The sequence below is a fragment of the Oncorhynchus masou genome, chromosome 32, assembly GCF_036934945.1.
Source record: "Oncorhynchus masou masou isolate Uvic2021 chromosome 32, UVic_Omas_1.1, whole genome shotgun sequence".
Taxonomy (NCBI): Eukaryota; Metazoa; Chordata; class Actinopteri; order Salmoniformes; family Salmonidae; genus Oncorhynchus; species Oncorhynchus masou.
Genome location: NC_088243.1, coordinates 3,411,953 through 3,424,600, shown reverse-complemented (window position 1 = coordinate 3,424,600; position 12,648 = coordinate 3,411,953). Strand labels below are relative to the sequence as shown.

The window sequence follows — 12,648 nt, the reverse complement described above, 5'->3', positions numbered from 1 at the left end:
AGTGACTGTATAAATCTCTCTCTCTCTCCCTCCCAGTGACTGTATAAAACTCTCTCTCTCTCCCTCCCAGTGACTGTATAAATCTCTCTCTCTCTCCCTCCCAGTGACTGTATAAAACTCTCTCTCTCTCTCCCTCCCAGTGACTGTATAAAACTCTCTCTCTCTCCCTCCCTCCCAGTGACTGTATAAAACTCTCCCTCTCTCTCTCCCTCCCAGTGACTGTATAAAACTCTCTCTCTCTCTCCCTCCCAGTGACTGTATAAAACTCTCTCTCTCTCTCTCCCTCCCAGTGACTGTATAAAACTCTCTCTCTCTCCCTCCCAGTGACTGTATAAAACTCTCTCTCTCTCTCTCTCTCCCTCCCAGTGACTGTATAAAACTCTCTCTCTCTCCCTCCCAGTGACTGTATAAAACTCTCTCTCTCTCTCCCTCCCAGTGACTGTATAAAACTCTCTCTCTCTCCCTCCCAGTGACTGTATAAAACTCTCTCTCTCTCCCTCCCAGTGACTGTATAAAACTCTCTCTCTCTCCCTCCCAGTGACTGTATAAAACTCTCTCTCTCTCCCTCCCAGTGACTGTATAAAACTCTCTCTCTCTCTCCCTCCCAGTGACTGTATAAAACTCTCTCTCTCTCTCCCTCCCAGTGACTGTATAAAACTCTCTCTCTCTCCCTCCCAGTGACTGTATAAAACTCTCTCTCTCTCTCCTCCCAGTGACTGTATAAAACTCTCTCTCTCTCTCTCTCCCAGTGACTGTATAAAACTCTCTCTCTCTCCCTCCCAGTGACTGTATAAAACTCTCTCTCTCTCCCTCCGTGACTGTATAAAACTCTCTCTCTCTCCCAGTGACTGTATAAAACTCTCTCTCTCTCCCTCCCAGTGACTGTATAAAACTCTCTCTCTCTCTCTCTCCCTCCCAGTGACTGTATGAAACTCTCTCTCTCTCCCTCCCAGTGACTGTATGAAACTCTCTCTCTCCCTCCAAGTGACTGTATAAAACTCTCTCTCTCTCCCTCCCAGTGACTGTATAAAACTCTCTCTCTCTCCCTCCCAGTGACTGTATAAAACTCTCTCTCTCTCCCTCCCAGTGACTGTATGAAACTCTCTCTCTCCCTCCAAGTGACTGTATAAAACTCTCTCTCTCTCTCCCTCCAAGTGACTGTATAAAACTCTCTCTCTCTCTCCCTCCCAGTGACTGTATAAAACTCTCTCTCTCCCCCTCCCAGTGACTGTATAAAACTCTCTCTCTCCCTCCCAGTGACTGTATAAAACTCTCTCTCCCTCCCAGTGACTGTATAAAACTCTCTCTCTCTCCCTCCCAGTGACTGTATAAAACTCTCTCTCTCTCTCCCTCCCAGTGACTGTATAAAACTCTCTCTCTCCCTTTCTCCCAGTGACTGTATAAAACTCTCTCTCTCTCTCTCCCAGTGACTGTATAAAACTCTCTCTCCCTCCCAGTGACTGTATAAAACTCTCTCTCTCTCTCCCAGTGACTGTATAAAACTCTCTCTCTCCCTCCCAGTGACTGTATAAAACTCTCTCTCTCTCCCTCCCTCCCAGTGACTGTATAAAACTCTCTCCCTCCCAGTGACTGTATAAAACTCTCTCTCTCTCTCCCTCCCAGTGACTGTATAAAACTCTCTCTCCCTCCCAGTCTCTCTCCCTCCCAGTGACTGTATAAAACTCTCTCTCTCCCTCCCAGTGACTGTATAAAACTCTCTCTCCCTCCCAGTGACTGTATAAAACTCTCTCTCTCTCCCTCCCAGTGACTGTATAAAACTCTCTCTCCCTCCCAGTGACTGTATAAAACTCTCTCTCTCTCTCCCTCCCAGTGACTGTATAAAACTCTCTCTCTCTCCCTCCCAGTGACTGTATAAAACTCTCTCTCTCTCTCCCCTCCCAGTGACTGTATAAAACTCTCTCTCTCTCTCCCTCCCAGTGACTGTATAAAACTCTCTCTCCCTCCCAGTGACTGTATCTCTCTCTCTCTCCCTCCCAGTGACTGTATAAAACTCTCTCTCTCTCTCCCTCCCAGTGACTGTATAAAACTCTCTCTCTCTCTCTCTCCCTCCCAGTGTGTATAAAACTCTCTCTCTCTCCCTCCCAGTGACTGTATAAAACTCTCTCTCCCTCCCAGTGACTGTATGAATCTCTCTCTCTCTCCCTCCCAGTGACTGTATAAATCTCTTTCTCTCTCCCTCCCAGTGACTGTATAAATCTCTCTCTCTCTCTCTCCCTCCCAGTGACTGTATAAAACTCTCTCTCTCTCCCTCCCAGTGACTGTATAAAACTCTCTCTCTCTCTCCCTCCCAGTGACTGTATAAATCTCTCTCTCTCTCTCTCCCTCCCAGTGACTGTATAAAACTCTCTCTCTCCCCCTCCCAGTGACTGTATAAAACTCTCTCTCTCTCCCTCCCAGTGACTGTATAAAACTCTCTCTCTCTCTCCCTCCCAGTGACTGTATAAAACTCTCTCTCTCTCCCTCCCAGTGACTGTATAAAACTCTCTCTCTCTCCCTCCCAGTGACTGTATAAAACTCTCTCTCTCTCTCCCTCCCAGTGACTGTATAAAACTCTCTCTCTCTCCTCCCAGTGACTGTATAAAACTCTCTCTCTCTCCCTCCCAGTGACTGTATAAAACTCTCTCTCTCTCTCTCCCTCCCAGTGACTGTATAAAACTCTCTCTCTCCCTCCCAGTGACTGTATAAAACTCTCTCTCTCTCCCTCCCAGTGACTGTATAAATCTCTCTCTCTCTCTCCCTCCCAGTGACTGTATAAAACTCTCTCTCTCTCTCTCCCTCCCAGTGACTGTATAAAACTCTCTCTCTCTTTCCCTCCCAGTGACTGTATAAAACTCTCTCTCTCCCTCCCAGTGACTGTATAAAACTCTCTCTCTCTCTCCCTCCCAGTGACTGTATAAACTCTCTCTCCTCCCTCCCAGTGACTGTATAAAACTCTCTCTCTCTCTCCCTCCCAGTGACTGTATAAAACTCTCTCTCTCTCCCTCCCAGTGACTGTATAAAACTCTCTCTCTCTCCCTCCCAGTGACTGTATAAAACTCTCTCTCTCTCCCTCCCAGTGACTGTATAAAACTCTCTCTCTCTCTCTCTCCCAGTGACTGTATAAAACTCTCTCTCTCTCTCTCTCTCCCTCCCTGTGACTGTATAAAACTCTCTCTCTCTCTCTCTCTCTCTCTCTCTCCCTCCCAGTGACTGTATAAAACTCTCTCTCTCTCTCCCTCCCAGTGACTGTATAAAACTCTCTCTCTCTCCCTCAGTGACTGTATAAAACTCTCTCTCTCTCTCTCTCCCTCCCAGTGACTGTATAAAACTCTCTCCCTGACTGTCTCTCTCTCCCTCCCAGTGACTGTATAAAACTCTCTCTCTCTCTCTCTCCCTCCCAGTGACTGTATAAAACTCTCTCTCTCTCTCTCTCTCTCTCTCTCTCTCTCTCTCTCTCTCTCTCTCCCTCCCAGTGACTGTATAAAACTCCCTCTCTCTCTCCCTCCCAGTGACTGTATAAAACCTCTCTCTCTCCCTCCCAGTGACTGTATAAAAAACTGTATCTCTCTCTCTCCCTCCCAGTGACTGTATAAAACTCTCTCTCTCTCTCCCTCCCAGTGACTGTATAAAACCTCTCTCTCTCTCCCTCCCAGTGACTGTATAAAACTCTCTCTCTCCCTCCCAGTGACTGTATAAAAACTCTCTCTCTCCCTCCCAGTGACTGTATAAAACTCTCTCTCTCCCTCTCTCCCTCCCAGTGACTGTATAAAACTCTCTCTCTCTCTCCCTCCCAGTGACTGTATAAAACTCTCTCTCTCTCTCTCCCTCCCAGTGACTGTATAAAACTCTCTCTCTCTCCCTCCCAGTGACTGTATAAAACTCTCTCTCTCTCTCTCTCTCCCAGTGACTGTATAAAACTCTCTCTCTCTCCCTCCCAGTGACTGTATAAAACTCTCTCTCTCTCCCTCCCAGTGACTGTATAAAACTCTCTCTCTCTCTCTCTCCCAGTGACTGTATAAAACTCTCCCAGTGACTGTATAAAACTCTCTCTCTCTCTCCCAGTGACTGTATAAAACTCTCTCTCTCTCTCTCTCCCTCCCAGTGACTGTATGAAACTCTCTCTCTCTCCCTCCCAGTGACTGTATGAAACTCTCTCTCTCCCTCCAAGTGACTGTATAAAACTCTCTCTCTCTCTCCCTCCCAGTGACTGTATAAAACTCTCTCTCTCTCCCTCCCAGTGACTGTATAAAACTCTCTCTCTCTCCCTCCCAGTGACTGTATCTCTCTCTCCCTCCCAGTGACTGTATAAAACTCTCTCTCTCTCTCTCTCTCCCTCCCAGTGACTCTCTCCCTCCCAGTGACTGTATAAAACTCTCTCTCTCCCTCCCAGTGACTGTATCTCTCTCTCCCTCCCAGTGACTGAGTGACTGTATAAAACTCTCTCTCTCCCTCCCAGTGACTGTATAAAACTCTCTCTCTCTCTTTCTCCCAGTGACTGTATAAAACTCTCTCTCTCTCCCAGTGACTGTATCTCCCTCCCAGTGACTGTATAAAACTCTCTCTCTCTCTCTCCCAGTGACTGTATAAAACTCTCTCTCTCCCTCCCAGTGACTGTATAAAACTCTCTCTCTCTCCCTCCCAGTGACTGTATAAAACTCTCTCTCTCTCCCTCCCAGTGACTGTATAAAACTCCCTCCCAGTGACTGTATAAAACTCTCTCCCTCCCAGTGACTGTATAAAACTCTCTCTCTCTCCCTCCCAGTGACTGTATAAAACTCTCTCTCTCCCTCCCAGTGACTGTATCTCTCTCCCTCCCAGTGACTGTATAAAACCTCCCAGTGACTGTATAAAACTCTCTCTCCCTCCCAGTGACTGTATAAAACTCTCTCTCTCTCTCCCTCCCAGTGACTGTATAAAACTCTCTCTCTCCCTCCCAGTGACGACTGTATAAAACTCTCTCTCTCTCCCCCTCCCAGTGACTGTATAAAACTCTCTCTCTCTCTCCCTCCCAGTGACTGTATAAAACTCTCTCTCCCTCCCAGTGACTGTATGAATCTCTCTCTCTCTCCCTCCCAGTGACTGTATATAAAACTCTCTCTCTCTCCCTCCCAGTGACTGTATAAAACTCTCTCTCTCTCTCTCCCAGTGACTGTATAAACTCTCTCCCTCCCAGTGACTGTATAAAACTCTCTCTCTCTCCCTCCCAGTGACTGTATAAATCTCTCTCTCTCTCTCTCCCTCCCAGTGTCTGTATAAAACTCTCTCTCTCTCCCTCCCAGTGACTGTATAAAACTCTCTCTCTCTCTCTCCCTCCCAGTGACTGTATAAATCTCTCTCTCTCTCTCTCCCTCCCAGTGACTGTATAAAACTCTCTCTCTCCCCTCCCAGTGACTGTGACTAACTCTCTCTCTCTCCCTCCCAGTGACTGTATAAAACTCTCTCTCTCTCCCCTCCCAGTGACTGTATAAAACTCTCTCTCTCTCCCTCCCAGTGACTGTATAAAACTCTCTCTCTCCCTCCCAGTGACTGTATAAATCTCTCTCTCTCTCTCTCTCTCTCTCTCTCCCAGTGACTGTATAAAACTCTCTCTCTCTCTCCCTCCCAGTGACTGTATAAAACTCTCTCTCTCTCTCCCTCCCAGTGACTGTATAAAACTCTCTCTCTCCCTCCCAGTGACTGTATAAAACTCTCTCTCTCTCTTTCCCTCCCAGTGACTGTATAAACTCTCTCTCCCTCCCTCCTGTATAAAACTCTCTCTCTCTCTCTCTCTCTCCCTCCCAGTGACTGTATAAAACTCTCTCTCTCTCCCTCCCAGTGACTGTATAAAACTCTCTCTCTCCCTCCCAGTGACTGTATAAAACTCTCTCTCTCTCTTTCCCTCCCAGTGACTGATCTCTCTCTCTCTCCCCTCCCTCCCAGTGACTGTATAAACTCTCTCTCTCTCTCTCCCTCCCAGTGACTGTATAAAACTCTCTCTCTCCCTCCCAGTGACTCTCTCTCCCTCCCAGTGACTGTATAAAACTCTCTCTCTCTCTCTCCCTCCCAGTGACTGTATAAAACTCTCTCTCCCTCCCAGTGACTGTATAAAACTCTCTCTCTCTCTCTCTCCCTCCCAGTGACTGTATAAACTCTCTCTCTCTCTCTCTCTCTCCCTCCCAGTGACTGTATAAAAAACTGTATAAAACTCTCTCTCTCTCTCCCTCCCAGTGACTGTATAAAACTCTCTCTCTCTCCCTCCCAGTGACTGTATAAAACTCTCTCTCCCAGTGACTGTATAAAACCTCTCCCTCCCAGTGACTGTATAAAACTCTCTCTCCCTCCCTCCCAGTGACTGTATAAAACTCTCTCTCTCTCTCTCTCTCTCTCTCTCTCTCTCTGACTCTATCTCTCTCTCTCTCTCTCCTCTCCCAGTGACTGTATGAAAACTCTCTCTCCCTCAGTGACTGTATAAAACTCTCTCTCCCCCTCCCAGTGACTGTATAAAACTCTCTCTCTCTCCCTCCCAGTGACTGTATAAAACTCTCTCTCTCTCCCTCCCAGTGACTGTATAAAACTCTCTCTCTCTCTCTCCCTCCCAGTGACTGTATAAAACTCTCTCTCTCTCTCCCTCCCAGTGACTGTATAAAACTCCCAGTGACTGTATAAATCTCTCTCTCTCTCTCCCAGTGACTCTCTCTCTCCTCCCAGTGACTGTATAAAACTCTCTCTCTCTCTCTCCCTCCCAGTGACTGTATAAAACTCCTCTCTCTCTCCCTCCCAGTGACTGTATAAAACTCTCTCTCTCTCCCTCCCAGTGACTGTATAAAACTCTCTCTCTCTCTCCCTCCCAGTGACTGTATAAAACTCTCTCTCTCTCTCTCTCTCTCTCTCTCTCCCTCCCAGTGACTCTCCCTCCCAGTGACTGTATAAAACTCTCTCTCTCTCTCCCTCCCAGTGACTGTATAAAACTCTCTCTCTCTCCCTCCCAGTGACTGTATAAAACTCTCTCTCTCTCTCCCTCCCAGTGACTGTATAAAACTCTCCCTCTCCCTCCCAGTGACTGTATAAAACTCTCTCCCACCCTCTCCCTCCCAGTGACTGTATAAAACTCTCTCTCTCTCCCTCCCAGTGACTGTATAAAACTCCCAGTGACTGTATCTCTCTCTCCCTCCCAGTGACTGTATAAAACTCTCTCTCTCTCTCTCTCCCTCCCAGTGACTGTATAAAACTCTCTCTCTCTCTCTCTCCCTCCCAGTGACTCCCAGTGATAAAACTCTCTCTCTCTCCCTCCCAGTGACTGTATAAAAAACTCTCTTTCTCTCTCCCTCCCAGTGACTGTATAAAACTCTCTCTCTCTCCCTCCCAGTGACTGTATAAAACTCTCTCTCTCTCTCTCTCCCTATAAAATCTCTCTCTCTCTCCCTCCCAGTGACTGTATAAAACTCTCTCTCTCTCCCTCCCAGTGACTGTATAAAAACTCTCTCTCTCTCTCCCTCCCAGTGACTGTATAAAAAACTGTATCTCTCTCTCTCCCTCCCAGTGACTGTATAAAACTCTCTCTCTCTCTCTCCCTCCCAGTGACTGTATAAAACTCTCTCTCTCTCTCTCTCTCCCAGTGACTGTATAAAACTCTCTCTCTCCCTCCCAGTGACTGTATAAAACTCTCTCTCTCTCTTTCCCTCCCAGTGACTGTATAAAACTGTATAAAACTCTCTCTCTCTTTCCCTCCCAGTGACTGTATAAATCTCTCTCTCTCCCTCCCTCCCAGTGACTGTATAAAACTCTCTCTCTCTCCCTCCCAGTGACTGTATAAAACTCTCTCTCTCCCTCCCAGTGACTGTATAAAACTCCCTCCCAGTGACTGTCTCTCTCTTTCCCTCCCAGTGACTGTATAAAACTCTCTCTCTCCCTCCCAGTGACTGTATAAAACTCTCTCTCTATCTCTCTCTCCCTCCCACTGTATAAAACTCTCTCTCTCTCTCTCCCTCCCAGTGACTGTATAAAACTCTCTCTCTCTCTCCCAGTGACTGTATAAAACTCTCTCTCTCTCCCTCCCAGTGACTGTATAAAACTCTCTCTCTCTCTCCCTCCAGTGACTGTATAAAAGTGACTGTATAAAACTCTCTCTCTCTCTCTCTCCCTCCCAGTGACTGTATAAAACTCTCTCTCTCTCTCCCTTCCAGTGACTGTATAAAACTCTCTCTCTCTCTCCCTCCCAGTGACTGTATAAAACTCTCTCTCTCTCTCTCTCCCTTCCAGTGACTGTATAAAACTCTCTCTCTCTCCCAGTGACTGTATAAAACTCTCTCTCTCCATCCCAGTGACTGTATAAAACTCTCTCTCTCTCTCTCCCTCCCAGTGACTGTATAAAACTCTCTCTCTCTCTCTCCCTCCCAGTGACTGTATAAAACTCTCTCTCTCTCTCTCCCTCCCTCCCAGTGACTGTATAAAACTCTCTCTCTCTCCCTTCCAGTGACTGTATAAAACTCTCTCTCTCCCTCCCAGTGACTGTATAAAACTCTCTCTCTCTCTCTCTCTCCCTCCCAGTGACTGTATAAAACTCTCTCTCTCTCTCCCTCCCAGTGACTGTATAAAACTCTCTCTCTCTCTCCCTCCCAGTGACTGTATAAAACTCTCTCTCTCTCTCCCTCCCAGTGACTGTATAAAACTCTCTCTCTCTCTCTCTCTCTCTCTCTCCCAGTGACTGTATAAAACTCTCTCTCTCTCTCCCTCCCAGTGACTGTATAAAACTCTCTCTCTCTCTCTCTCTCTCTCTCTCTCCCTCCCAGTGATATAAAACTCTCTCTCTCTCTCCCTCCCAGTGACTGTATAAAACTCTCTCTCTCTCTCTCTCCCTCCCTGTGACTGTATAAAACTCTCTCTCTCTCCCTCCCTGTGACTGTATAAAACTCTCTCTCTCTCCCTCCCAGTGACTGTATAAAACTCTCTCTCTCTCTCTCTCTCTCTCTCTCTCTCTCTCTCTCTCTCTCTCCCTCCCAGTGACTGTATAAAACTCTCTCTCTCTCTCTCTCTCTCTCTCTCTCCCAGTGACTGTATGAAACTCTTTCTCTCTCCCTCCCAGTGACTGTATAAAACTCTCTCCCTCCCAGTGACTGTATAAAACTCTCTCTCTCTCCCTCCCAGTGACTGTATAAAACTCTCTCTCCCTCCCAGTGACTGTATAAAACTCTCTCTCTCTCTCTCCCTCCCAGTGACTGTATAAAACTCTCTCTCTCTCTCCCTCCCAGTGACTGTATAAAACTCTCTCTCTCTCTCCCTACCTCTCTCTCTCTCCCAGTGACTGTATAAATCTCTCTCTCTCTCTCCCAGTGAATGTATAAATCTCTCTCTCTCTCTCCCAGTGAATGTATAAAACTCTCTCTCTCTCCCTTCCAGTGACTGTATAAAACTCTCTCTCTCTCTCTCTCTCCCTCCCAGTGACTGTATAAAACTCTCTCTCTCTCTCTCCCTCCCAGTGACTGTATAAAACTCTCTCTCCTCCCTCCCAGTGACTGACTCTCTCTCTCTCTCCCTCCCAGTGACTGTATAAAACTCTCTCTCTCTCTCTCCCTCCCAGTGACTGTATAAAACTCTCCTCTCTCTCTCTCTCTCCCTCCCAGTGACTGTATAAAACTCTCTCTCTCCCTCCCAGTGACTGTAAAACTCTCTCTCTCTCTCTCTCTCCCTCCCTGTGAGTGACTCCCAGTGACTGTAAAACTCTCTCTCTCTCTCTCTCTCCCTCCCTGTGACTGTATAAAACTCTCTCTCTCTCTCCCTCCCAGTGACTGTATAAAACTCTCTCTCTCTCTCTCCCTCCCTCCCAGTGACTGTATAAAACTCTCTCTCTCTCTCTCTCTCTCTCTCTCTCCCAGTGACTGTATGAAACTCTCTCTCCCTCCCAGTGACTGTATAAAACTCTCTCTCCCTCCCAGTGACTGTATAAAACTCTCTCTCTCTCTCTCCTCCCAGTGACTGTATAAAACTCTCTCTCCCTCCCAGTGACTGTATAAAACTCTCTCTCTCTCTCTCTCTCCCTCCCAGTGACTGTATAAAACTCTCTCTCTCTCTCCCTCCCTCTCTCTCTCTCCCAGTGACTGTATAAATCTCTCTCTCTCTCTCCCAGTGAATGTATAAATCTCTCTCTCTCTCTCCCAGTGAATGCATAAAACTCTCTCTCTCCCTTCCAGTGACTGTATAAAACTCTCTCTCTCTCTCCCTCCCAGTGACTGTATAAAACTCTCTCTCTCTCCCTCCCAGTGACTGTATAAAACTCTCTCTCTCTCTCTCCCTCCCTGTGACTGTATAAAACTCTCTCTCTCTCTCTCTCTCTCTCTCTCTCTCTCCCTCCCAGTGACTGTATAAAACTCTCTCTCTCTCCCTCCCAGTGACTGTATAAAACTCTCTCTCTCTCTCCCTCCCAGTGACTGTATAAAACTCTCTCTCTCTCCCTCCCAGTGACTGTATAAAACTCTCTCTCTCTCTCCCTCCCAGTGACTGTATAAAACTCTCTCTCTCTCTCCCTCCCAGTGACTGTATAAAACTCTCCCTCCCTCCCTCCCAGTGACTGTATAAAACTCTCTCTCCCTCCCTCCCTCCCTCCCAGTGACTGTATAAAACTCTCTCTCTCTCCCTCCCAGTGACTGTATAAAACTCTCTCTCCCTCTCTCCCAGTGACTGTATAAAACTCTCTCTCTCCCTCCCAGTGACTGTATAAAACTCTCTCTCTCTCTCTCTCCCTCCCTGTGACTGTATAAAACTCTCTCTCTCTCTCTCTCTCTCTCTCTCTCTCCCTCCCAGTGACTGTATAAAACTCTCTCTCTCTCTCTCTCTCTCTCTCTCTCTCTCCCTCCCAGTGACTGTATAAATCTCTCTCTCTCCCTCCCAGTGACTGTATAAAACTCTCTCTCTCTCCCTCCCAGTGACTGTATAAAACTCTCTCTCTCTCCCTCCCAGTGACTGTATAAAACTCTCTCTCTCTCCCTCCCAGTGACTGTATAAAACTCTCTCTCTCTCTCCCAGTGACTGTATAAAACTCTCTCTCTCTCTCCCTCCCTGTGACTGTATAAAACTCTCTCTCTCTCTCCCTCCCTGTGACTGTATAAAACTCTCTCTCTCTCTCCCTCCCAGTGACTGTATAAAACTCTCTCTCTCTCTCCCTCCCAGTGACTGTATAAACTCTCTCTCTCTCTCTCTCCCTCCCAGTGACTGTATAAAACTCTCTCTCTCTCCCTCCCTCCCAGTGACTGTATAAAACTCTCTCTCTCTCCCTCCCTCCCAGTGACTGCCCAGTGACTGTATAAAACTCTCTCTCTCCCTCCCAGTGACTGTATAAAACTCTCACTCTCCCTCCCAGTGACTGTATAAAACTCTCTCTCTCTGTAGCGTTTGGTTTCTGTGAATACAAGGAGCCAGAGTCCACCCTGCGTTCCCTGCGTCTGCTACATGAGCTGTTGCTGGGAGACAAGAAGCTGCTGGTCAAGGTGGATGCTAAGACCAAGGCCCAGCTTGAAGAATGGAAGGCTCGGAAGAGGAACGCCAACGGGGTGAACACACACACACACACCCTGTCTACCATGAGAGGGTAATGGAGGAGAGCAGACTGGGGTCAGAAAATATAAGTTGCACCTCTCTCCTAGCAGTGAGCATTTCATTACCAACATTTAGTCTCTCGGTTCTTCTATGAGGTCCGGGACGATACCGGTATCACGATACTCGTTTGTATCACGGCAAGGAAACAAAACACAAAGCAGATGTTAAACTTCTTTATGAAAACCGCTCTAATGTTGGAAACAAACAAACGTTATTACTCTACATTACTACATTACATTATTAAACTATCCAGAGTTCAAAAATAATTTTCTAAGCAAAAGCACACTCAATATTTTACATACAGCAGTTTTTTAAATATATTTTTTTTTTATAGCACCGTAGATTTTAGTCTGCTTTGTGTTTTTTTTATATTTGTCATGTAAAACAAAATATTGCGATAGTGGTATCATCCCGGCCCTAGTCTTTCAGGGCAGAGCGTTGGCTTTTTTTAACATGGCTTCTGTGTGGTACACCTTGCAAAATCCAACATGAACATTCCTCTTTCTCTGTACTTTTTGTTTTATTTTATAAAGGAATTTCTCTTGGCTCTCTTTTTACGTCTCATAGGGAGCCAAGTCTGAGGACGGACCCAAGGAAGACGGGGATGAGGAAGAGGTTCTTGACGAAGACACAAAGCGCCCGAGCTCAACGCACCTTCTCTAGCGTCCGTTCCGCTGAACAGAGGAGGTAGTAGCGTCCGTTCCGCTGGGAGAGAGGAGGTAGTAGCGTCCGTTCCGCTGGAGAGAGGAGGTAGTAGCGTCCGTTCCGCTGGGAGAGAGGAGGTAGAAAGCGTCCGTTCCGGAGGAGGTAGTAGCGTCCGTTCCGGAGGAGGTGTAGCGTCCGTTCCGGAGGAGGTAGTAGCGTCCGTTCCGGAGGACCGTTCCGCCGGGAGAGAGGAGGTAAAGCGTCCGTTCCGCTGACCAGAGGAGGTAGTAACGTCCGTTCCGCTGAACAGAGGAGGTAGTAGCGTCCGTTCCGCTGAACAGAGGAGGTTTCCGTTCCGCTGAACAGAGGAGGTAGTAGCGTCCGTTCTGAGAGAGAGGAGGTAGGAGCGTCCGTTCCGCTGGAGAAGGAACTGGC

General features: G+C 47.3%; 1 protein-coding gene across 1 annotated transcript in view; it reads left to right on the top strand.

Moving 5' to 3' along the window:
* Positions 1-12,648, top strand: part of LOC135526877 (RNA-binding protein 25-like) — a 58,469-nt gene that overhangs the window by 7,967 nt on the left and 37,854 nt on the right. Inside the window, 3 exon segments of the mRNA XM_064955545.1 lie at positions 11,362-11,522; positions 12,136-12,205; positions 12,251-12,255. Of these exon segments, the coding sequence (XP_064811617.1) occupies positions 11,362-11,522; positions 12,136-12,205; positions 12,251-12,255 (236 nt within the window).